At 46.0% G+C, this 22,224-nt stretch overlaps 1 protein-coding gene across 1 annotated transcript; it reads right to left on the bottom strand.

Moving 5' to 3' along the window:
- Positions 1–1,227: 1,227 nt before the first annotated feature.
- LOC131204381 (phospholipase A2 inhibitor and Ly6/PLAUR domain-containing protein-like) lies at positions 1,228–19,932 on the bottom strand. Its single transcript, XM_058195614.1, has 6 exons — positions 19,765–19,932; positions 16,777–16,876; positions 10,415–10,534; positions 5,800–5,952; positions 4,012–4,143; positions 1,228–2,581 (listed from the first exon to the last, which is right to left on the bottom strand). Exons 1-6 carry the CDS (start codon positions 19,915–19,917, stop codon positions 2,379–2,381), a joined length of 861 nt encoding a protein of 286 aa, XP_058051597.1. The 5' UTR covers positions 19,918–19,932; the 3' UTR covers positions 1,228–2,378.
- Positions 19,933–22,224: the final 2,292 nt, after the last annotated feature.

The following is a 22,224-nucleotide window of genomic DNA, read 5'->3' as shown; positions in this document are numbered from 1 at the left end:
CCCCAGTCTGTTGGAGGAGCGGTATATGAACACCTGGCTTAGGTGTTTCTAACTGCCATCACAGGAATGGCTGGAACTGAAAACTAGTTCGGCCATATTCTTCTGGCAATTGAGGTGAGCAGGTAACATCATCAATACAGGTCGGAACGAAGAAAAAATAAAGAGGGAAAGGGTTAAAAATCCCCTGTTCACCAACATTACATCCTTACTCATTTAACTGAAAACATAAGTTATTTTTAATTCAAACACAAGGGAGGGAGAAAATAAACAGCATATATGTTTGATTTTGGATACATTTCACCTTTCAAAGACTTGCCTGGGCTGGTATCCAAGAAGCAGGAAGTTTGCATCCTGAACTGATGGAAAAGAGCCGAAGTCAAATTCAATTGTTCAGTTGTGGGGGGGAATCAAAATATTTTCTTCATCGTAGCAGAAGATGCAGCTTAGAATCAAGAAGGCGCTGGCTTTAGCTGCTTCTCAGCCAAAGGCCCTGAATGGAGGACTTAGTTCAGAGGTAGAATTGAAAAATTTTAGCAACTGGTTCTCTGCCTGTTTGCTGGGTGGGCGTGGCCTACTTGGCCTCCTGCACCATGGCGGGGGGTGCATTTTCGCCCTCCCTAGGCTCTGGAGGCTTTCCTCGAGCCTCTGGAAGGGCGAAAAGGGCCTCCCCTGGGCCCCAGAGGCCAGAAATGGGCCTGTTTCCAGATTTCCGTAAGGCCCATTTTTTGCCCTCCCAGAGCCTCCACGCAGGTCCTGCACTTACCTCGCATCCAAAATGGGCCACATGGAGACTCCTGAGAGGGGCAAGGTGGGGTAGGCGAGCCAGCCAGTCCTTGCGACTACCGGTTCGGCGAACCAGATGTAAAATTAGCATCCGGTTTGTCCAAACCAGTCCGAGCTAGCTGAATCCCACCCTTGACTTACTTGACTAGGGATAAGAGGTGAAACTCTCTCGGTAGGACATCTAGATGGATTACTGTGACAATCGGGCCTTCAACCTTGACATGAATGAATTTCTACCACCCTATCGAGATGCCAGATAGACTGTAGAACAGAGACACACTGATCTAAAGATTTGACATGCTGTGCGGGGGACGGGAGGCAATCAAACAAGGGGGAAGGAGGGCCAGAATGAAATATTTTCCATGCCATTTGAAAACTGCACCGGCAAGGAAATTTTGGATATAAATTCAGACGTGGTTAGGAAAAAAATGACCAGACAACATATAGAGTTTAAGCCAGAATTACTTTTATTAGGCATTATATCAGATGGTTTTGACAAAGGGACAATATACCTAATATTACATACCTTGACTGCAGCAAGAATTGTGTACGCGCAGCAGTGGAGGAGTGAAAACACCCCTTCAGAAGAAGAGACAGTAAGGAAGAGACTGGTCTGTGCGGAAATGGACAGACTAACATTAAAAAGAAAATATAAAGGGGATACAGAATACATGTACAGATGTACAGAATACATCTACATGAGATAGATTCTACTAAAAGCACGAGGTAGAAGTTGGAATGCAAAAGAATTAGCTTAGGTGGACATGGAACGAGACACTATGTATGTATTAGAACGTAAGTATTAAGATGATAGATAAGCTGGACATTCTAGAACAGGGGTCGGCAACCTTAAACCCGCAAAGAGCCACAAAGGTACTAACCAGAAGCCCCCCCATTCAATTCTGGAGCCGACCGGAAGTCCAGTTCCCCCACCATAGAGTTTCCTCCTAGTGCGGTGTCCTTTTTCCTCTACCTGTCCTAACCAAAAGCCCTATCAATTGTGGAGCCAACCAGAAAACCCACCCCTTGCCATAGAGTCTCCTCCTGGCACGCCATGCTTTTCCCCTCCCTAACCGGAAGCTCCTCTCAAAATTGTGGCGCCAACCAGCGACAGGGAGCCGCAGCGGAGGGATGAAAGAGCCACATGCGGCTCCAGAGCTGCGGGTTGCTGACCCCTGTTCTAGAATAGGATGGTCAGAAATAACTGTACAACACTAGCACTGTTTAAAATAGCATCTATGTTATCTTGTGGTTTTTTTTAACCTTCGTTTCATGGCAAGTGGAACGCCAGGACAACTACACTGTATCCAATATATTAATATGTGAACAATAAAAATATATTTAAAAAGGAAAAGAAAGAAAGAAAACGACACCGATGTGAGCCTCGTTGTCAACATTTTGGGCAGCCTCGATGTCCAACTTCATCAATGGATCCGTAAACTGATACTAGATCTTGTTTCACTCCCAGACGACTTTGACTTCTTCAAATAAAAAAAAGAAAATCAAAGTATCTCCAAATGGCCAAACTGGGGAAAAGAAACCAAGTGCCAAACTGAACTGGTCTCTCGGTGAACAGTGAGATTTTTTTTTTTTTTTCAGTAGGCACTAAAGAGAAAAAGCTTCATTGGCAGAAGAGCCAGGAGGAAAGCTGCCAGAGAGGAGCAGCTGCTGTCACTCTTGGCTTCTTGGCAGGTTACATCCTGAATCCCCAAGTTCCCAATAAGTGGCCCTTGGTAGGTTTTTAGTATATTACAGATGGATTCCGTGGTGCAGCCTTTTACGGGTTTCTTTGTGGCATCTAGGAAAGAAAATCAAAAGTCAAGTCAGTTTAGATAAATGGGGCATAAATTCCATCTGACTATTTTGCGTTGTTAATCCAGGGGTGAAATTCAGCAGGTTCTGACAGGTTCTGGAGAAACAAGTAGTGGAAATTTTGAGCAGTTCGGAGAACCGGCAAATGCCACCTCTGGCTGGCCCCAGAGTGGGGTTGGAATGGGGATTTTGCAGTATCCTTCCCCCAGGAGTGGGGTGGGAATGGAGATTTTGCAGTATCCTTCCCCTGGAGTGGGGCGAGAATGGAGATTTTGCAATATCCTTCCCCCCAGGAGTGTGGAGAGAATGGAGATTTTGCAGTATCCTTCCCCTGGAGTGGGGTGGGAATGGAGATTTTGCAGTATCCTTCCCCCCAGGAATGGGGGGGAATGGGGATTTTGTAGTATTCTCCCCCTGGAGTGGGATGGGAATGGAGATTTTGCAATATCCTTCCCCTGCCATGCCCACCAAGCCAGGCCCACAGAACCGGTAATAAAAAAAAATGGATTTCACCACTGTGTTAATCCAAACATTTGAATTCAAAATCATTTACCCATGGTAGCCAACTTGGAGGTGGAAAAATGAAGGACGGGAAGGGAAGAAAAAGATAGCCTTAGAATAGAATAACAGAGTTGGAAGGGACCATGGAGGTCTTCTAGTCCAACCCCCTACCCAGGCAGGAAACCCTATATCACTTCAGACAAATGGTTATCCAGCACCAAAATCATCTTAAGAACTTCCAGTGTTGGAGCATTCACAAGTTCTGGAGGCAAGTTGTTCCGCTGGTTAATTGTTCTAACTGTCAGGAAATTTTGAAGGGAGGGAGGGAGGGAGGGAAGGAGGGAGGGAGGAAGGAAGGAAGGAAGGAAGGAAGGAAGGAAGGAAGGAAGGAAGGAAGGAAGGAAGGAAGGAAGGAAGGAAGGAAGGAAGGAAGGCATTTACATTCCAAAAGGATATGGCATTCTCCATTTTTATAATATTTAACGTCAACACATCAAATTCTAGGAGACCTAATGGCTCATCATTTTTAAAATAATGTCATAATCAACACCATGTTTTATTTATTTCTGAGCTCTGGTCATTCCCAGTCTTTGTGGTTAAAACCAAGAATAACTCTGGTGGCTCAGGCTGCTAAGACAGTCTGTTATTAACAGCAGCTGCTTGCAATTACTGCAGGTTCAAGTCCCACCAGGCCCAATCAGCCTTCCATCCTTTAAGGTAGGTAAAATGAGGACCCAGATTGTTGGGGGGCAATAAGTTGACTTTGTATATAAATATACAAATAGGATGAAGACTATTGCTTGACATAGTGTAAGCCGCCCTGAGTCTTCGGAGAAGGGCGGGATATAAATGCAAATTAAAAAAAAAAACTTCAGAGCGGGGGTGGGTGGGGATTTCTATCAGAATTACAAATACCTTTAATAGTAGCTTCAAAACAATACATTGCAGATCCAGTACATTCCAGAGGAACATCAACCGAACAGCGACCTGTCTCTAAAGAGCAGACTGGACAATGCTTCCCATTGGTAGTAGTGTTTAGCGTAGGCACTGCAAAGCGAAACAGAGGCAGGAAGCAGAGACAGGTTACTACGGACAAGTTTTATAGAGTTCACACCGACAGCTACCCCGTTCAGAGACTTCATATTAATTACTGAATTAATTAAAAACCTGGTCAAATCACAGTGAAAATACCTTCATACACACCCACACCCACACCCTGGACATAAATTGTTTCAACTTGTACCCTCGAAAAGACACTATTGGGCACTGCACACCAGAACAACTAGACACAAGGACAGTTTTTTTCGCCCCAGGCCATCGCTCTGCTAAACAACTCCCCTGTTTCCCCAAAAATAAGACATCCTCTTATAATAAGCCCAGTCGGGCTTTTGAGTGCATGTGTTAAAATAAGCCTCCCCCCAAAAATAAGCCCTCCCCGAAAATATTTAAACGCAGAGCTGGAAATCAGGTAAGATGGCAAGAGGAGCCCCATCTTGCTCCACACGCCCCAAAATAATAAGACCTCCCCAAAAATAAGGCCAAACGCTTATTTCAGGGTTCAAAAAAATATAAGACAGGGTCTTATTTTCAGGGAAACACGGTAATTCCCACAACACTGTCAAACTATCTTAAAAAGGCAGTATTACCATCTTTATTCTCATTTTTACTATTACCTATCTCATCCCGCTTATGACTATAACCACGTTGCTTGTATCTTTATGACTTATATTGTTTTATTTGTTTCCTAGGAAGATTCGATTGCTTATTGCCTATGACTTTCACTAAGTGTTCTAGCTTATGATTCTTGATGAGTGTATTTTTTTTTCTTTTTCTTTTTATGTACACTGAGAGCATAGGCACCAAAGACAAATTCCTTGTGTGTCCAATCACACTTGGCCAATAAAGAATTCTATCCTATCCTATCCTATCCTATCCTATCCTATCCTATCCTATCCTATCCTATCCTATCCTATCCTATCCTATCCTATCCTATCCTATCCTATTCTATTCTATTCTATTTTCAGTGTCTGGGACTGGAAACGAAATTTGGTCAAGAAACTGCCAAGAAATTCCAGGATTTGTAAGATTTGACTTTTTGGAAGTTGAAACAGATCAAAAAGCAAACCATTATTATTATTATTTTGTGCCTTCACTTTCTTCCAGCAGCAGACACACACACCTACACCTGCTCGAAAGGCGCTGCAGATTCCAAGAATTCGGATAATTTCCAGACAGGATTCAGAAGTGCAGGCTATCAGTGGCTGACTGGCAAGGAGATGGATAGTTGTCTGCCACACCTATTCATCTCCGCCCCCTGCCCTTTATCCCCAGAGCTAGGGTGGGGCTTTGCTAACTGCGATGGTTTTTCCGTCCCAAGGACCGGCCCATAGATTTCCACTGCTCTCCTCTCCTCTGCCTTCTGGACATCCACACGTCACGCACTGGACCCAGCTGTTCCTCCTCTTCCTCATCAGTCACCTCCAGACCAGAAAAGTCATAAAAGGGGGCAAACCTCAACTTAACAACCATCTCACTTAGCCACAGAAACGTCGGGCTCAATTGCGGTCATAAGTCGAGGACTACCTGTAATCACGGCCAAGAATTTTTTTAGCATTTGTATTCCAGATCCACCTCCCACCCTCTCGAGAGCACAGCCAGTATTTCTGAAGTTGACACACGGGGCCAAAAAAGGAGAAGACCTACTTTTTGTAGAGGGAGGGTTGCATTTGTCAGTTTTGCAGCAATCGTACTGTCTTCTTACGTAAACTCCTTTTTCGTAGGACAGCTCAATAAACTGATTGTTGCAGTGGGTACTCGGTGCACAATCCAGAACTACCTTGGTTTGTGTTTTTTCACCTGCAAAAATGGAAGGAGGATGCATTGAGATGAGTATCTGCCCTGCAAGGCAGACCAAGACCAAGAAACAGACTCTCATGCAAGACTTCTTCTTCTCCTTCTTATGCCCTATCCATCATCAGACATTGGCAATCACATTGGCGATCCTATTTTTATCAACAGGCGCACGAAAAAGTGCTGCTGAGTTTTGTCCAAACCGGCCCCTTCGATTTTGAAGCCATGATGTTCTTTCTTCTTTCCTGAACCACATTTGCCTTCAATTGTTGTGACCCAGGTTCTTGGACCCGGACTCCTGAACTTGGATGATTCAGAAAGTGAGGGAGAAGACCTGGCAAGGCCTGCTTCTCTTGGGCCCTCTCCCTCCCTGGCACCCACCCAAAGGGAGAAGGAGGGGCCGGCAAGGCCTGATTCTCCCGGGCCTTCTTCTGATTTGGCAACGCCCCAAGAACAGTTTTGGAGTGATGCAAGACTGCGCAGACGTGACCGGCACACGCAGCAGGGGAAGCGTTGGGACAAAGCCAAGGAATGATGGTCATGCAGTGATATCTGCAGAGACTATAAAAAGGAGGCGGAACTTCCTGGTTTCTTGTCTTGGACAAAGCAGTGAATTTGCACGGGCAAACTGTATCAATGGAGGGAAGAATATATTCGTGAGTAATTCTGGCCTTATCTATAATTTCCTCGTTATCTCCAGAGACTTGGGTAGACGTAGACGTGGCCAGAACATTCATCTATGTAAATAAATTAGAAAAGAAGGCCTTTGACTGACTCTTTGTTGGGAGCATTGGGGGAGGGAAACAGAACATCAATCTTTCCTTGGAGGATTAAGTGAAGTTGGTCGTATTTTTCCAGGCATCACATCACATGTCGAAAAATATTCTAACTTTCGCTTTTTAATGGGTTCGGTGATTTCCCTTGGCTTTTTCGTTTCTGATTTTGTCAACCCAGTTTATACCTAACAGCCTCTTGTAAATCCACATTTCAAAGGCTTATGCAAGACCGAACATTACCTTTGTTTAGATTGGCTGCAGTGATAATTTTTTTTTTACAACCCTCTTTGTGTCGCTTTCCTCCCTCTATTATATTCCCCTGAATTAAGAGGAGTGTCTGGTTGAGATCTTTTCACAATCTTATGTGGATTCAAGCATTGTTTTCCCTTTTGGCTACCTGGGGGACAAAGCATTCCTGTCTCCCTCAAGGTCATTCTCCTTATTCTACTTTTGCTGTCATGGGGGGTGAAGGGACTTGGAAAGCCGCACCTTTAGTACATAGAATAATAGAGTTGGAAAGGACTTTGGAGATCTTCTAGTCCTGTGGTTCTCAACCTGTGGGTCGGGACCCCATTGGGGGTCGAATGACGATTTGCCAGGGGTCGCCTAAGACCATCGGAAATATGGGAAGTATACTTGCGAGTCGAAGAATCGCGCTCCAATGGTTGACTCCACAAGCCAGCTGCAGGCTCTTCAAATCGCTAGCCGAATTCGGCTTCAGGCGCGATGAATTAAGAAAGAGAGCAATCTTTGCTCTGATGTCTCCCTCTCAAGCCAGCTGCAATCACTCCCAATCGCTAGCCTAATCTGGCTTCAGGCGCGTTAAACTTAATAGGGGAGGAGTCTCCGCTTTAATGCCTCCATCCTCAAGGCGGAGCAGTTCAGATCACTAGCCAATACGGCTTCAGGCACGATAAATTCAAAACGAAAATAATTTTACGGTTGGGGTCGCCACATCGTGGGGAATTGCATTAAAGGGGTCACAGCACTATAAAGGTTGAGAACCACTGGTCTAGTCCAACCCCCTGCTCAAGCAGGAGACTCCATACTAGGGATGAAATGCTCTGAAGTCTGCTACCGGTTCGCTTCGCTACCAGTTTGCTTTGCGTGCACATGCGTGGTGCGCGCCAAACACGTGCTTTGTGCATATGCGCACTGCAGGCGCTACCACGCAGCACTGAAAAAGGAGGATTAAGAAGCTTTTTCTGAGTCTTTAAAGGTAAGCGGAAGAGCGAGTTGGGGGGGTAAACAGCTGTGGGGCGCGATTTAGATTTGCTAGAGAGCCAGATTTCCTGCTTTCTAGCGAATATAAATCGTGCAGTACAGCTGATCATCAGAAATACTGGTTTGCCCAAACCGGTGGCATTTTTTTTTATTACCGGTCCGCCTGAATCGGTAGCATTTATTACTACCGGTTCGGGCGAACCGGTCCAAACCGGTAGCATTTCACCCCTGCTCCATACCATTCTGGATAAATAGCTGTCCACTCACAACTTTTGGAGGTAAGCCATTCAACTACTTTCAATTGATCCTTTGTCTGACAAAACAAATCACACTGCAAACATTGGGTGGGGCATAAACAAAGGAAGAGGGAGGGAAACTAAATTTAATTTGGTTCAAGTGGCAAGAATGGAACTACAGGAAGTCAATTCCACTAATGCAATCACTCCCAGGGCGTTTAATGGCTTTCCTGGTTAAAAACTGCCATCCGGGGCATCTTTAGAAAAAAGCATTTATGGATATATGAGTTCCTTATTTGTTCAAATTATGCATCCTGGATTTACGGTATGACTTTAGAATCCAGAACCTATTGATTTTTCCTGTGTCCATTGAACCCCCCCAAATTCCTTTAGGTTTCTGATAAAAAGAAGCATCTATTGAGTTAATAGTCTATATTAATTAATGGGCAATGAACAATCCTCTCTTAAAAAAAGGTTTGTACTGCCATGTTTAAAGTCCACCAGGTGGATAAATTCATAAAATCCATGTCTAAAACAAACAAAATAAATGGTATTCTTTAATATTATTTTTGTTTCAATCTTGCCAATGGGAGTGCAAGAGAATTTAAAAATTAATCACAATTTTTGTTCTGCCTTTATTACTTTATAAGTAACTCAAGAGGGTTGAGGGTACTTATAAAGTAATAAAAGCAGGACAAAAATTGTGATTAATTTTTAAATTCTCTTAATGGAGACAACGATTGTCACCTAGTGCCAATTGCTATTATGGCACTTTGTTCGAGCTTTTTCAAAGCCAAATTATTCCATCACAACATTGTATATTCCAAGGGTAATCAATGTTCCCAGAATGAACAGTGCACTAAAAGTTTTATTTCCTTTAATGAATATTTTGACCACATCAGTAATCATAACTTGCACTCCCATTGGCAAGATTTAAACAAAAATAATATTAAAGAATACCATTTGTTTTGTTTGTTTTAGACATGGATTTTATGAATTTATCCCCCTGGTGGATTTTGCATAATGCTGCCTAATGCTCCTTCCTCCTCCTCTTTTCCCCCAATAACATCCCTATAAGATGGTGTCAGCTTTGCAAGCCACATTAGCCTGGAAGCTTCCATGCTGCCACTTTCTCATGTGTGGGAAAGTCGGAGGGGGGATTTAGTAGAGGGGCCCATTAGACATAATAACATTCTTCCTGCCAGTCAAAGTCAGGCCAAGCCTACATCTGGAGAAGGAGTGGTCGGAGTGATGTCTCGAGATGGGATGGTTGGCGATTGGAGCATGTGATCGGCAGAGGAATCAGGGGGTGGTTTTGGGGTTTTTGATTTACTGAGGGAAAAACCCGGATCACTCAGATTCGGATTTTCCCAGATGTGCCAGTTTACCTATCCTAGTAAAAGAACTTTGAAAGATGCGTGCTTCAGAGTTTTTACTTGGCGAGGGGTTTTTCTAGAATGCTGACAGGTGGGTTGGGCTGAGAGAGGGACTGGCCTGCCAGCTTTCATGCCTAAGGCAGGACTAGAACTCACAGTCTCCTGTGAGTTCAAAATCATCCAGCCAGCTTTCATGGCTAAGGCAGGACTAGAACTCACAATTTTCCAGTGATTGGCCCATAGTCATCTATCCAGTTTTCATAGCTAAGGTGGAACAAGAACTCAGTCTCCTGGTGATTAACCCAAAGGCACCTAGCTGGCTTTCATGCCTAAGAAAGGACTAGAACTCACAGTCTCCTGGTGAATTGCCCATAGTCATCTCTCCAGCTTTCATAGCTAAGGCAGGACTAGAACTCACAGTCTCCTGGTGACTGGCCCAGCCATCCAATCAGCTTTCATGGTTAAAGCAGGACTGGAACTCACCATGTCCTGGTGATTGGCCCAAAGACATCCAGCCAGCTTTCAAAGCTAAGGAAGAATTAGAACTCACAATCTCCTGGTGATTGGCCCGAAGTTTCTCAGCCAGCTTTCATAAGTAAAATGGAACTAGAACTCACAGTCTCCTGGTTGCCTTAACCACTTCATCAAACTGGCTGCTGAATCTTAATTAACATCTTCAATATTCAACCTTAAATTTGTGCAATAGCCTATTGTAAGGGTAACCACGTACAGAAACATAGCTAAAATGGCCATCGATGTTTTCTGGCTATCAACCCAGTTTGGTCAACCCAATTCAGTGAGAACGTTTTTGATCATCGGCGTGGCCTTTGTCAAGATAACAGCGGTCGCCACCCACCTTTGACGTCTTCGCTCAGGCTCCTCAGGCAGGAATTTTCACCTGCGTTACAGTTCTTGAATTCGGCCGTGCAGGTTGAAGCACCCTCCATCTCACAGACTATGCATTGGAAAGCTGCACCTGGAAGAGAAAAACACAGCGTAGATCAGGGGTGTCAAACTCGATTTCATGGAGGGGGGCATCAGGGTTGTGTTTAACCTCAGGGGGCTGGGGTGGGCGTGGCCAGATCAACGTCACTCATGTCAGGGGGGGCACCTGTGGTGGCCAAGTGATTTAAACTTAATGTTAACCGCTTTAATCTAGATTACAGAAAATACGACTTCTGTAACAGAATCATCAGTGCTTGGAATACTTTACCTGACTCTGTGGTCTCTTCCCATAATCCTAAAAGCTTCAACCAAAAACTGTCTACTATTGACCTCACCCCATTCCTAAGAGGACCATAAGGGGCGTGCATAAGCGTGCAAACGTGCCTACCGTTCCTGTCCTATTGTTTTCTTTTCTTCTTCAAATATATATATTGGTCCTTATACCTCCTAATATTTATTCATATATATGTTTATATACTATATAATCCTTTTTATATGATGTTGTGACAAAAATAAATAAATAAATAAATAAATAAACTGTAATGTATCTTTAAAAGTTTTGGCGGGAAAATAGCACGTTGCTGATTGGTTGAAGCCTCCGGCTAAACTGTATATAAGGAGAGGTTTTTCCCAGCACTGGTTGCTGGGTTCACCATATAGTAAAGAGCTGTTGTCACTATCCTGGTCTCCTGCCTCGTTATTGCCCGAATCTAACACTGGCGTCGAAGGTGGGATCTCGAGGCTAAGAGCGCCAGGAAAAGAGCTGAACTCACCAGGAAGACGCGAACCCAGCAAACAAGGGGCGGAAAGCAGCGATGTCCGGCTACACACCGCCAGCGCCATTCGACCCAGCTAAGGAAAAATGGGGGTCATACATGGCTCGTTTCGAGTGTTTCCTCGAGGCGAACGAACTTCAAGGAGTTTCAGACAACAGGAAACGTGCGTATTTCCTGAGCCACTGCGGTCCAGAAGTCTTCGACACCGCAGAATCCCTGGCGGAGCCAACGCCGGTACAGTCGGTACCGTGGCAAACTCTGCAAACTTTATTGAAAGCCCATTATGCACCAACGCCGTCCAAGTACGTGCAACGGTTCGAATTCGGGGAGCGCAGACAGCAAGAGGGCGAGTCCATCAGCGCATACATGGCCGCCCTGAGGAAAGCCTCAAAACATTGCGAGTACCGAGACTTGGATGAGGCATTGCTGGAGCAACTCATTTGTGGGGTCAGGGACATCCGTTTGCGGAGGCGGCTGCTGTCTAAAAGCAACCTAACGCTGGCAAACGCCTTGGACGAAGCCAGGGCTCACGAGATGTCTACCCAAGCGGCGGAAACCCTACAAAAGCCGCTCGCACCAACGGCTGGTGCGAAATCAACCCCGGTCCACAATGAAGAGGTCCAGGCCGAATCGGACGGTGAGGAGGAGGAAGGAGTCTTCCACACCGGGAGGCCGGAGAAAGACGACCGGGGTGACTGCGCGAGTTGCGGAGGGCAACACCAACGACAACAATGCAGATTTAAAGATGCAACTTGTCGGCGGTGCGAAAGGAAGGGGCACCTAGCACAGGCCTGTCGAGCACCCCAACCTTCCCGCCAAAAAGTCAAACCGACCAACCAGAGCGGGAGCGCGAAGCGGCCCGTGATTGGTCAATTCAAAAAAGGCGCGAAGTTGAATCAGACTGTCGTGAGAGTGGGTCACGCATCAACACGCCTAGAGAAAAAAATCTTTACAAAAGCAAAGATTGAGGGGGTGCCGTGCCGATTGGAGGTGGACATCATGTCCTGGGACAATCTCGTGAGAGCCTTACCCGCCATCGCAAAGCGCAAGCTGCAACCACAGAAATTAAAGGTACAAGACTACCAAGGGAATCGCATCCCTGTTCGAGGGGTAACGTCCGTCCACGTCGAGTATGGACAATACAAGAAAACTCTGCCCATAACCATCGTCGATGGGACCCTGCCAAGCTTATTGGGTCTGGACTGGTTCCGAGCATTGGGCATGGGAGTGACTGGAATCTTCAGAAACAAAGTCGACCTCAAAGACGCACTCATAAAGAATTTGGGGCGTTTTCAGAGACTGCCTGGGCAAGTACAGGGACCCCTATCTCTTTAACTTAGACCCCCAAGTTGCCCCTATCCGTCTAAAGGCTAGGAGGGTCCCGTTAGCCCTAAAGCCCAGGATTGACCGGGAACTGGACAAGCTAGTAAACCAGGAATTCTAGTGCCAGTTGACCATGCTAAGTGGGAGACCCTATAGTCACCCCAGTCAAACCGGACGGGTCGGTCCGGTTGCGCTGACTACAAGGCAACGCTTAACAAAGCGTTGCAAAGAGTGCTTACCCGTCCGGTGGTACAGCACTTACTGCACTCAATGGGGCAAGGGCAAGTTTTTGCCAAGCTAGACTTGGCCCAAGCCTATCAACAGCTGCCCGTAGATAGCAGCACAGCCGAAGCGCAGACAATTGTGACTCACAGAGGGGCTTTTAAGTGTACCCGGTTACAGTTTGGGGTTAGTGTGGCTCCAGGGTTATTTCAGAACCTAATGGAGTGGCTATTGCAGGGCCTACCAGGGGTGATACCATACTTTGACGATGTACTGGTATCCGCTGAGAATCTAGAGGAATTAGGGGTAAGGCTGCGAAAAGTTTTGGGCATTTTCCGGTCTGCCGGTCTCACGGTTAAACTGAACAAATGCCAGATCGGGGTTGAGTCTGTGGAATTCCTGGGCTACCAGATAGACAGGGAAGGGATTCACCCCACTGAGAGCAAGGTACGGGCCATCAGGAAGGCCCCGGTTCCAAAGAACAAAACGGAGTTACAGGCATTCTTAGGTCTGGTCAACTTCTACGTGGTATTTTTAAGGAATAAGGCAACAGTAGCCGAGCCGCTGCATAAATTACTAGCAAAGACGGCTGCATGGTCTTGGGGAAAGGCGGAAGCTAGGGCATTCGAAGGGGTAAAGAATCTCCTATCGAGTGATAGCCTCCTTATCCAATACAATGGCACGCTGCCATTAGTGTTAAGCTGTGATGCATCTCCCTATGGGGTGGGGGCTGTGCTCAGCCACAGGTTACCAAATGGCACAGAAGCCCCTATTGCATATTACTCCCGAACCATGTCATCAACTGAAAGGAATTATAGCCAGCTTGATAAGGAAGCCTTGGCTATAGTCTCCGGAGTAAAGAAATTCCATGAATATGTATTTGGTCATGATTTTGAAATCATCACGGACCATAGACCTTTGCTAGGTCTGTTGGCAGGCGACCGCCCAACGCCCGTGGCACTTTCGCCAAGACTGACCCGATGGACTATCTTCCTGGCAGCGTATTCTTACAAATTACTACACCGGCCAGGAAAGGAATTAGGGCATGCAGACGCCCTGAGCAGATGCCCGTTACCAGAGACTATCGAAGACCCCACTCCGTGGATACCAGTTCTGCTAATTGACTCTTTGGACTCTGGCCCAGTCACATCCAAAGAGGTGGCTCAGGCTTCGTATAAGGACATTACAATAAGAACTGTAATTGGTTGGGTACAAAGAGGTTGGCCCGCTGCGCCGGCGGCGTTTTAAAGAGTTTGTAAAAACGGGGAACTCTCGGCTCAAGGGGGTGCCTGCTATGGGGGATCAGTGGTGATCCCGGAGAAATTGAGGAAAAAGGTATTGGATCTCCTTCACGAAGGTCACCCAGGGATCGTGAGAATGAAGGGTCTAGCGAGAAGCTATGTGTGGTGGCCCTTAATGGACTCGGAAATTGCTGAAAGGGTAGGGAAATGCCAGGCCTGCCAGGAGTCCAGACCGCTACCCCCAACGGCCCCGGTTCGGGAATGGGAGAGACCCCAGGGCCCCTGGTCTAGGATCCATATCGATTTTGCCGGCCCCTCCCACGGCCAAACCTTTCTGGTAATAGTCGATGCCTACTCCAAATGGCTGGAAATCATTCTCATGAGATCCATGACAGCCGATGCCGTGATTTCAGTCCTACGGCACCTATTTGTAACCCACGGGTTGCCCGACACTTTAGTCTCCGATAACGGCCCGCAATTCACGGCAACCCAGTTTGAGGGGTACTTGGCAGAGGAGGGCATCCGACATGTCCTCTCGGCGCCTTTCCACCCTGCGACGAACGGCCTTGCAGAACGTTTCGTTCGGAGCGCAAAGAAAGCATTGTCCAAAATCAGGCCAGGCGATTGGCAAACAAAAATTGATACATATCTAGCAGTCCAACACAGAACCCCCTGTGTAACAACTGGCCGCAGCCCGGCCGAGCTATTAATGGGTCGGAAGCTTAGGTGCCCACTAGACCGTTTAAACCCAAACTACATACCAGACGGCTACAAAGGGGCACACGGTAAAACAAGAGAGATGGCAGTAGGCGACCTAGTGTGGGCACACAACTACAGCGAGGGCCCGACCTGGTTAGCAGGAAAAATCCTAGAAATAACAGGACCAAAATCATATCTAATAGAGCTAGAGGATGGCCGGGTATGGAAACGCCACATAGATCAAATAAGGAAACGCATAACCGGTAAAGCAGAATCAGACGAAACAGACCCTGACTATTCAATGCATAAATCCACAGCTGACTCAAACCCGGGGCAAACGCAGGACTTATCTGAGTTCCAGGAGGTCCAGCGACGCCAACCGGTTCCTCCTGAAAACAGCAGGGACGACTCTGCAAATAATCCAGGGCCGGATGGCCTAGAGGAGGAGCTGAGAGGAACAGACAGTCCCTCCGGTCAGCTCGACTCACTCCCAGAAAATGCATTGCGCAGGTCCGAAAGAGTCAGGAGACGCCCAGTCTACTTGCATGATTACGTTGACAAATAGGATGTTAATTTCATGTAAATATTGGTAAAGTGTTTTCTGGGAGGGAAGGAGTATAATGTATCTTTAAAATTTTTGGCGGGAAAATAGCACGTTGCTGATTGGTTGAAGCCTCCGGCTAAACTGTATATAAGGAGAGGTTTTTCCCAGCACTGGTTGCTGGGTTCACCATATAGTAAAGAGCTGTTGTCACTATCCTGGTCTCCTGCCTCGTTATTGCCCGAATCTAACATAAACCTTCCTTCCTTCCTTCCTCCCTCCCTCCCTCCTTCCTCCCTTCCTTTTCTTCTTTTTCCTTCCCTCTTCCTTCTCCTTTCTTCTTCCTTCCCCTCTGTTCTGTTTCCCTTCCCCCAATACTCCCAGCAAAGAGTCCGTCAGAGGCCTTCCTTTTTTTTCCTTTTATTTACATAGATACATGTCCTGGCCACGTCTACCCACGGGCCTGCCAAGTTTCTGGAGATAACGAGGAAATTATAGATAAGGCCAGAATTACTCACGAATATATTCTTCCCTCCATTGAAATAGTTAGCTCGCGCCAATTCATTAGCTCGCGCCAACTCATTATTTTGTCCAAGACAAAAAACCAGGAAGTCCCGCCTCCTATTTATAGTCTCTGCAGATGTCACTGCATGACAATTATGACTTGGCTTTGTCCCAACTCTTCCGCTGCTGCGCATGGCGATTACGTCTACGTGACCTTGCATCGCTCCAAAACTGTTCTTGGGGCATTGCCAAATCAGAAGGAGGCTCCATGGAATCAGGCTGTGCCGGCCCCTCCCCCTCCCTTTGAGTGGGTGCCAGGGAGGGAAAGGGCTCAAGAGAAGCAGGGCTGGCCAGGTCTTCTCCCTCACTTTCTGAATCATCCGAGTCCAGGAGTCCGGGTCCAGGAACCTGGGTCACAACACCCTCTTTCTTTATTTTTCCTTCCTTGTTCTCTTCCCATCTTTTCTTTTTTTTTTTTTCCTGTCTTTCCTCTTTTCCTATTCTCCTTTCCTGTCCCTTCTTGCATGCTGAAATGCAACAGGGGAAACCTTTCTGCTTTTGTTTTGTGTTTAGTTTGTTTTGCTAGCCCTCTGCCAGCCAAAACGGAGCTCCGGAAGGCTGCGCATGCTCCCCCCCCGCCCCACAAGCTCCGTTTTTGTTGGCAGGAGCACCGCAGGCGTTTGCTGTTTCCAGGGCGGCCCCGCAGGCCCAATCTAAGCACCCCACGGGCCGGCCTGCGGGCCTTGACTTTGACACCCTGCTGGCATAGACTGTGAACCACAGAAGACCCGCTGAAGGCCACAATCTTGCTAACGGAAAGGGTGCCAGACAGAGATTGATCTCCTTATTCTACCCACGCTCCTCCCAATTTAATGAATGAGAACGCGTTTTGGAAATACGTGTAGTAAAGGAAAGGGGGAAAAAATATTTCAGGAATGGAGAAGGGTGTGACTGACTGACTTTGTACCTGTTCTTAGAAGCACAGTAAAGAGGACATATCCTAGAAGAATTTGCATGATGAAACAGGTGCTTTGGGCAAATGTTTTTCTCTTGCTATCCTGAAGAACCTGAAAATATATATAAATATATATATATTTTAAAAAGGATTAGGACTCCTGCCACGAGGTATCACACCTTTTCTTGCCAAAAAGATAAAGGTAAAGGTTCCCCTCGCATATATGTGCTAATCATTCCCGACTCTAAGGGGCGGTGCTCATCACCGTTTCAAAGCCGGAGAGCCTGCGCTGTCCGAAGACGTCTCCATGGTCACGTGGCCGGCATGACTAAATGCCATAGGCGCACAGAACGCTGTTCCCTTCCCACCAAAGGCGGTTCCTATTTCTCTACTTGCATTTTTGACGTGCTTTCGAACTGCTAGGTTGGCAGAAGCTGGGACAAGGAACGGGAGCTCACCCCGTTACGCGGCACTAAGGATTCGAACCACTGAACTGCCGACCTTTCGATCGGCAAGCTCAGAGTCAGAGCCAACTGAGCCCTCTTTTTCTTGCCAAGGGATGGGTTAAATGGCCTCACTAAAAGCTATCACTTTGTTTGATGGCTATGGAGCTTCTCAACCATCCAGGTCATGGTTGTCCCAAAAGGGGCTTTTTCCAAAAAGACAACTGGACTTTCTTGGTTTATTGCCTGTCAAAATGCTTTGCTTCTCATCCAAGAAGCTTCTTCGATTCTAAGTAATTGGTGGGGGAACTGAAGGATTTGCAAAGACTGTAAATCTTTCCATTCCCCACCAGTTAGTTAGAATTGGGGGGGAAAAAACCTTCTTGGATGGGAAGCTAAACATTTTCAGAGGAAGAAACTGAGAGAGTTCTGGAAAAAGCACCTTTGGGGTATCACTTTGCTTCTAATAGAAGTTAAATTACCTGGAATTTTGGGGTCTCCCACGCTTGGAAGAAATCTTTTGTGTGTAGCACAAAGATTTTTAATCTCTCCTTTCTTACGTGTGCGGTAAAGAGAGAGGCATTTCAAGCACATTCTACATAAGGAATATCTTGGAGTGTGCTAGGTTGCTTAAGGACTTCCTTTGCCTGGTTTAACAGCAATAGCACTTAGACTTATATACCACTTTATAGTGTTTTCAGCCCTCTCTGAGGCTCTGATTGTTGGGGACGAGAGACTCAGAGCTAGCCTATTGCCCCCAACAATCTGGGTCCCCATTTTATCACCTCGGAAGGATGGAAGGCTGAGTCAACCTTGAGTCTGGTGAGATTTGAACTGCCAAATTGCAGGCAGCCGGCAGTCAGCAGAAGTAGCCTGCAGGACTGCGCTCAAACCACTGCGCCACCAAGGCTTTTAAGAAAGCCTCATCCACAGAAACAAGAATCCACAGCAGTGGATGGGCACCAGGATGCCTACCTCTATTCCAGGGGTCCCCAAATCCCAGGCCTTGAGCTGTTCAGAACTGGGCTGTGTATGTGCCCACCACTCACATGAAACCCTCCCCTCTCCCCCTCCTTGCCAGCCCACAAAGTCTAAAAGATTGGAGAACTTTGCTCTATCGTAAATGTTTGCCAGCGACTACTCTCACTTTAACGCTTTCTTAGACAAACCATTCTCTCTCCAGCTGCTCTGCAGTTTAACTGTCACTTAGGTAGCTCAGAATTCTCCCTTCTCCCTTGAGCTTCTGCCTGGGGAATTCTGGGAGTTGAAGTCCACACCTCTTTAAGTGGCCAAGTTTGAAACATGTTGGTATTTATTCTTTGGCAGAGCCACAGAAACCTATTTTAAAAGGAAAGGGCACACTCTTGCCATCCTTACGACACTTGTAAGTGTACAACTTCTTGTACATCTTCTGCTTTGGGTAGGGGATACTTCAGCCATGAGGACAGCCAGTGGTGGTGAATTTTGAGTTTGCGGTGAATTTTGCCCATGTCACCTCATCTGCATCTCCTTGCATTGTTTACACCAAGTTCCTTAATTTTCAGAAACCTCAAGAGTGGCTTGGGAAATCCACACCTCTTCAAGTTGTCAAGGTTGAGAAACATTGTTTGACATGCACTCTCCATCTGACATACTGTCATGTTAAAAATGTGAATAGATATATGGTAGATGATAGATAGATAGATAGATAGATAGATAGATAGATAGATAGATAGATAGATAGATAGATAGATAGATAGATAGATAGATAGATAGATAGATAGATGATACAGACAGACAAATAATAGAGACAGAAAGAGGAGAGAGAAAGAGAGAGAGAGAGGAAGGGAGGGAGGGAGGGAGGGAGGGAGGGAGGGAGGAAGGAAGGAAGGAAGGAAGGAAGGAAGGAAGGAAGGAAGGAAGGACAGATTAAATAGTGTGAGAGAGGGAGGGAATGAGGGAGTTAGACAGATTAGATAGATAAAAAGATTAGAGACAGAGAGAGGGAGGGAGGGAGGGAGGGAGAGAGGGAGGGAAGGAGGAAGGAAGGAAGGAAGGAAGGAAAGAAGGAAGGAAAGATTAGATAGGAGAGGGTGCGAGAGAGGGAGGGAATGAGGGAGTTAGACAGATTAGATAGATAGAAAGATTAGCGAGAGAGAGAGGGAGGAGGAGGAGGAGGGAGGAGGGAGGGAGAGAGGGAGGGAAGGAGGAAGGAAGGAAGGAAGGAAGGAAAGAAGGAAGGAAAGATTAGATAGGAGAGGGTGCGAGAGAGGGAGGGAATGAGGGAGTAAGAGAGATAGATTAGATAGATAGAAAGATTAGCGAGAGAGAGAGAGAGGGAGAGATAAATTAAAACAGAAAGAGACAGACAGACATCTGTCTGGGGAAGCAGATGAGTTTTATTGTCATAATTTTGGCAGCAAATGGAGCTGGGACCACTCGCCAGAAATAAAAAGTCAAAAAGAAAAGCGATGGTCCCTTCCAAGGGGAAGCAGCCTTGGCGTGTTTGGAAATAAACCCAGCCAGGACTTGCCCAATGGAAAGACGAGCTATTTCCCAGATAGAAAGAGACGCCTACCTGAAATCCTCTCCTTCGTTTCCAGAAGCGAGAAGCAGAAAGGAGAAGCTTTCTGTTTGCTTCAGCCAAGCCGTTCTGCGGGCAATCAGTTAAGGAACTGGGTGGAGTATGTTTAAGACAAGGTTTGTTTTCTGCTTGGCCAATGGCCACCATGGGTTGCTGGCTGCTTCCTGCATGCCAGGGAGGATGTGTGCGCAACAGTGGGGGGGGGTGTTGAATTACAAGGACGGTTCGGATTGTAGGAGCTTAGGACCCAACCTATTTGCAAGGATCTGCAAGGGACCAGCTACACAAATGACGAAGCAACTAGGTGGCTATATATAGTAGCAGAGTTCTAGCTAAATGCTAACAGAACTAAGGTTTTCCAAACCCCTCTGTTTCTTTTTTTATCATTCAAAAAAATGATACCTCCCACGTTTGCTGCTACTTCCTACGTTTACAGCACGGCTTAGGAATGTTTACAGTTCTTTTGTGACTCACTTGGCTGTCACTAGACAAAGGCTAATATTTTCTCCTCTTTTTAAACCGGTCTGGGGCTAATGCCCGAAGCACCTGATGTTTGCCTGCCGCAGTCTATTCTTCTCTTTCCTGGAACCTCTTTGTGCATTTCTCTTGTGTCTTGTGTCCACAGACCTCTTCGTCTGAGACTCGCAATGAAGCCACGCCAGAAAGCTGCTTTTAAAGCTAAAGTTAAACTGAGTTCTTCTTCGTACTGTAGCCTGAGTTTTCCTTGATCCCGGTCTGGAGATTGGATTCTTTCACATCTGTTTCCCCTGCTTCACCAGGGGAAGCCTTGAGACCCAGCAATATTTTATTTATTTATTTTATTTATTTATTTTGTCACAAGTATATGTAAAGCGTAAGCATGAAATAACTATACAATATATAGGGGCCGGGATAGCTCAGGCTGTTAAGAAGCCTGTTATTAGAACACAGTAGCCTGCAATTACTGCAGGTTCAAGCCCGGCCCAAGGTTGACTCAGCCTTCCATCCTTTATAAGGTAGGTAAAATGAGGACCCAGATTGTTGGGGGGGGCAATAAGTTGATTTTGTAAAAAATATACAAATAGAATGAGACTATTGCCTTATACACTGTAAGCGCTCCATGGCATAGGGCCGGGCTACTTACGGGACTGCCTGCTGCTACCGAATACCTCTCACCGACCTGTGCGCTCTCACAGAGGAGGACTCCTCAGGGTGCCGTCGGCCAGGCAGTGCCGTTTGGCGACACCCAGGGGAAGGGCCTTCTCTGTGGGGGCTCCCACCCTCTGGAACGAACTCCCCCCAGGACTTCGTCAACTTCCGGACCTCCGAACCTTCCGCCGCGAGCTTAAAACACATCTATTCATCTGCGCAGGACTGGATTAGATTTTAAATTTATATTGGTTTTAATGGGTTTTATTATTTATATTGTTCTTTTAATAATTTGGCTATGTAGAATAAGTTTTTTAATTGTTATTTTATTTTGTATTTATATGTACCTTTTTTATTTGCCTGTGAACCGCCCTGAGTCCCTAGGGAGATAGGGCAGTATACAAATGTGATAAATAAAATAAAATAAAAATAAATAAGCCGCCCTGAGTCTTCGGAGAAGGGCGGAATATAAATGTAAACAAAATATATATATATATAAGCATATATATGAGTATGTAATAACTATATTAATTGGATATAACAAAAGGAAGCAAAAGGACAGGAATGGTAGGCACTCTTGTGCTCTTATGTACGCCCCTTACAGACCTCTTAGGAATGGGGTGAGGTCAATAGTAGACAGTTTTTGGTTAAAGCTTTGGGGACTTTGGGAAGAGACCACAGAGTCAGGTAGTGCGTTCCAGGCATTAACAGCTCTCTTTCTGAAGTCATATTTTCTGCAATCAAGATTGGAGCGGTTCACATTAAGCTTAAATCTATTGTGTGCTTGTGTATTGTTATAAATGAAGCTGAAGTAGTCTTTGACAGGAAGGACATTGTAATAGATGATTCTATGAGTTAAACTCAGGTCATGCCTAAGGCAGCGGAGTTCTAAATTTTCTAAACCCAGGATTTCAAGTCTGGTGGCATAAGGTATTTTGTTGTATTCAGAGGAGTGGAGAACTCTTCTTGTAAAATAGGTATTGTAAAATAGGTATAAATAAAATATTGTATTGTAAGATAGATAGTTAAAATAGAATAAGTTTCACCTTCCTGGTCATGTGCCTTTGCGTTTGTGTCAATGACCCTAAAGCACCCCTCAAGTAATTCCAAAGGAGAGCAAAATAGGTCAATCGCGATTTCACTTTTTTGGCAGGATGTGTGTGTTTTCCTCCTACTGGGCTGGAGTAGAAGCTTTCTACGAAAATCTGTCTGCTTGTGCCATCACTCTTAAGATTTCTAAATGATGGCTCCACCTTCAAAGGGCTGGAACTCTGCGCATGCTTAGAGGACAGAGAGCATCCCTGCAGCTGTAGGAAACAACCTAAA

The sequence above is a fragment of the Ahaetulla prasina genome, chromosome 10 (assembly GCF_028640845.1).
Source record: "Ahaetulla prasina isolate Xishuangbanna chromosome 10, ASM2864084v1, whole genome shotgun sequence".
NCBI lineage: Eukaryota > Metazoa > Chordata > Lepidosauria > Squamata > Colubridae > Ahaetulla > Ahaetulla prasina.
The sequence above is the reverse complement of the archived record's forward strand: the minus strand, read 5'-3'. Positions and strand labels throughout refer to the sequence as shown.